General features: G+C 34.3%; 1 protein-coding gene across 1 annotated transcript in view; it reads right to left on the bottom strand.

Moving 5' to 3' along the window:
- Positions 1–1,282: 1,282 nt before the first annotated feature.
- Positions 1,283–1,910, bottom strand: part of LOC110035779 (mediator of RNA polymerase II transcription subunit 33B-like) — a 944-nt gene continuing 316 nt past the window's right edge. Inside the window, exon 2 of the mRNA XM_020740103.1 lies at positions 1,283–1,909. Within this exon, the coding sequence (XP_020595762.1) occupies positions 1,475–1,909 (435 nt within the window). The 3' untranslated portion in view covers positions 1,283–1,474. The remainder of the gene's footprint in view (position 1,910) is intronic.

The following is a 1,910-nucleotide window of genomic DNA, read 5'->3' as shown; positions in this document are numbered from 1 at the left end:
TTATTTTGTTAATAATGGTTAAAAGATTATTCAAAACATGCTTGAAAATGGGTCGATAATGATTAGATCATTATTTGCATTTTGCTCCATCATTGTTATAGTAGTAATTATTTGTATGCCGACCATGGTTGTAATGCAGGTTGATATAACAATAAGCTTAATATGATAATTATAGCATGACACATCATTTATTTCAAGAGATGGAAGATAAACAACTCAAACACTATAACACAATACTAATTACAAAATTTATATAAAAAAGAAGATAACATATTCATCACAACATTTACGATAACCCCATAATGGATTTCAATTTAGAAGTTTTGTAAACTAGAATAAGTTAAAAATAAGTGGGCACAAACAATTATTTTTACATTAGAAAACAAAAAGGGACTTTGGCATTTCTATATGTGACGTGTGATTTTGAAAAAATGTATATTTGAAATCAAATATATCAAAAGATGTATTGCATATCCTTTACAATCTCTACTGCAAATAATGTATAAGTTAATCATTATGCCCGAAGACTATTTACTTTTCAAATACAATATACGACTAATAAAAAACAATTAAATAGGTTGTATTGCTACTCATAGGGAACTCATCTAGGATAGCCCTCCTCTACTTTCAAAAAAGTTTAGAAGAGAAATTCATGTCACTTTCCAATTAACACCGACTGCTCAAGCAATATAAAAATTTAAATTTATGACTATAAATAGTGTACTATAAAACTAAAGTAGTATGAAATAATATTTGCTAGTTAGAGATAATTATGGTTATTCTTCAATAAATAAATAATTAAAGGATATAATCATAATTGATAAACATAATATTTTATAAGAAAACAAGCTATATCCTTCAAGTATCAAAACATTTGATGCATTGTGCTAGTCGATAATGTTTGCCATGAAATTGCTTGCTTTGCTTTCATTCTCTTTCTCATCATGTTGGGCATTGTCTTATAAACTTCATAATATTTAAACAAGCTTCGCCAATTTATATCATTTGCCTAATCCCCCACCATTCGCCAAAAAAATTATTAAAAAAAATTGGAGTCCATTTGAAATTTATTTATGTGAAAAATAAAATTTAATAAATTTTCTTCTAAAATTTAGAATACTTAGTAATTTTGTTCCGTGCGTGAGTGAGTGAGAGAGAGAGAGAGCACTTGCAATTATTGAAAGAACAACCAATCTAGGAGAATAGAGAAACATCCATTGAAACCTAAACCCAATGGAAACATAAAGGTGAGAACACAAAACAACCAAATCTATACATTAAATGGCAACTCACACACACTATAAACTTCAAGTTAGCAACAATAGTTTCTTTTAAACACCTCCCCCACCCCCCAAACTAATACAATATTGTAAAATTCCAAATATTAATTTACTCCCCTACACGTTAAAAATAAAACTAAATAAAATTTACAACAAAAAGCGGCAGCAGCGAAAGAAATCACCTGCATCCACCATCACCATTGAACGGCAAGAATCACCTCAGCAGCAGCCCCCATAGCTTCAACTCCCCGCTTCCTCAGCAGAGCAAGAGCAAGCTCATCCTGATTCCAGTTCCTCAGCCCTCTGCTCAGCCTCTTCACCACCCCCAGATTCACCTCCATCACCCAACTCGCCGCACATTCCACCACCAACCCCAAAAACCCAGACACATAAGCCCTCCACAGAGACAAATCACACCCAAGCGAGATCTTCCCATCCAGCGCGCTTGCCAGGAACTCCATGTGAGCTTCTATGACCCTCGGCCTTCGCTTCGAAGGCGACGTCTTGTCGATTCCCCACGCAAACATGCCGCAGAGCAGAGTGAAGTAGGCCAGAGCATAGCCTCCCAAACTGTAAACTAGACCCCCACTGTTTCCTTCCTCATCCAACTCATGAACAGAAAGGAACCAT

This window comes from Phalaenopsis equestris, unplaced genomic scaffold, assembly GCF_001263595.1.
Source record: "Phalaenopsis equestris unplaced genomic scaffold, ASM126359v1 Scaffold000002, whole genome shotgun sequence".
Classification (NCBI taxonomy): Eukaryota; Viridiplantae; Streptophyta; class Magnoliopsida; order Asparagales; family Orchidaceae; genus Phalaenopsis; species Phalaenopsis equestris.
Note: the sequence above shows the minus strand (reverse complement) of the source record. Positions and strands in the feature narration are given on the sequence as shown.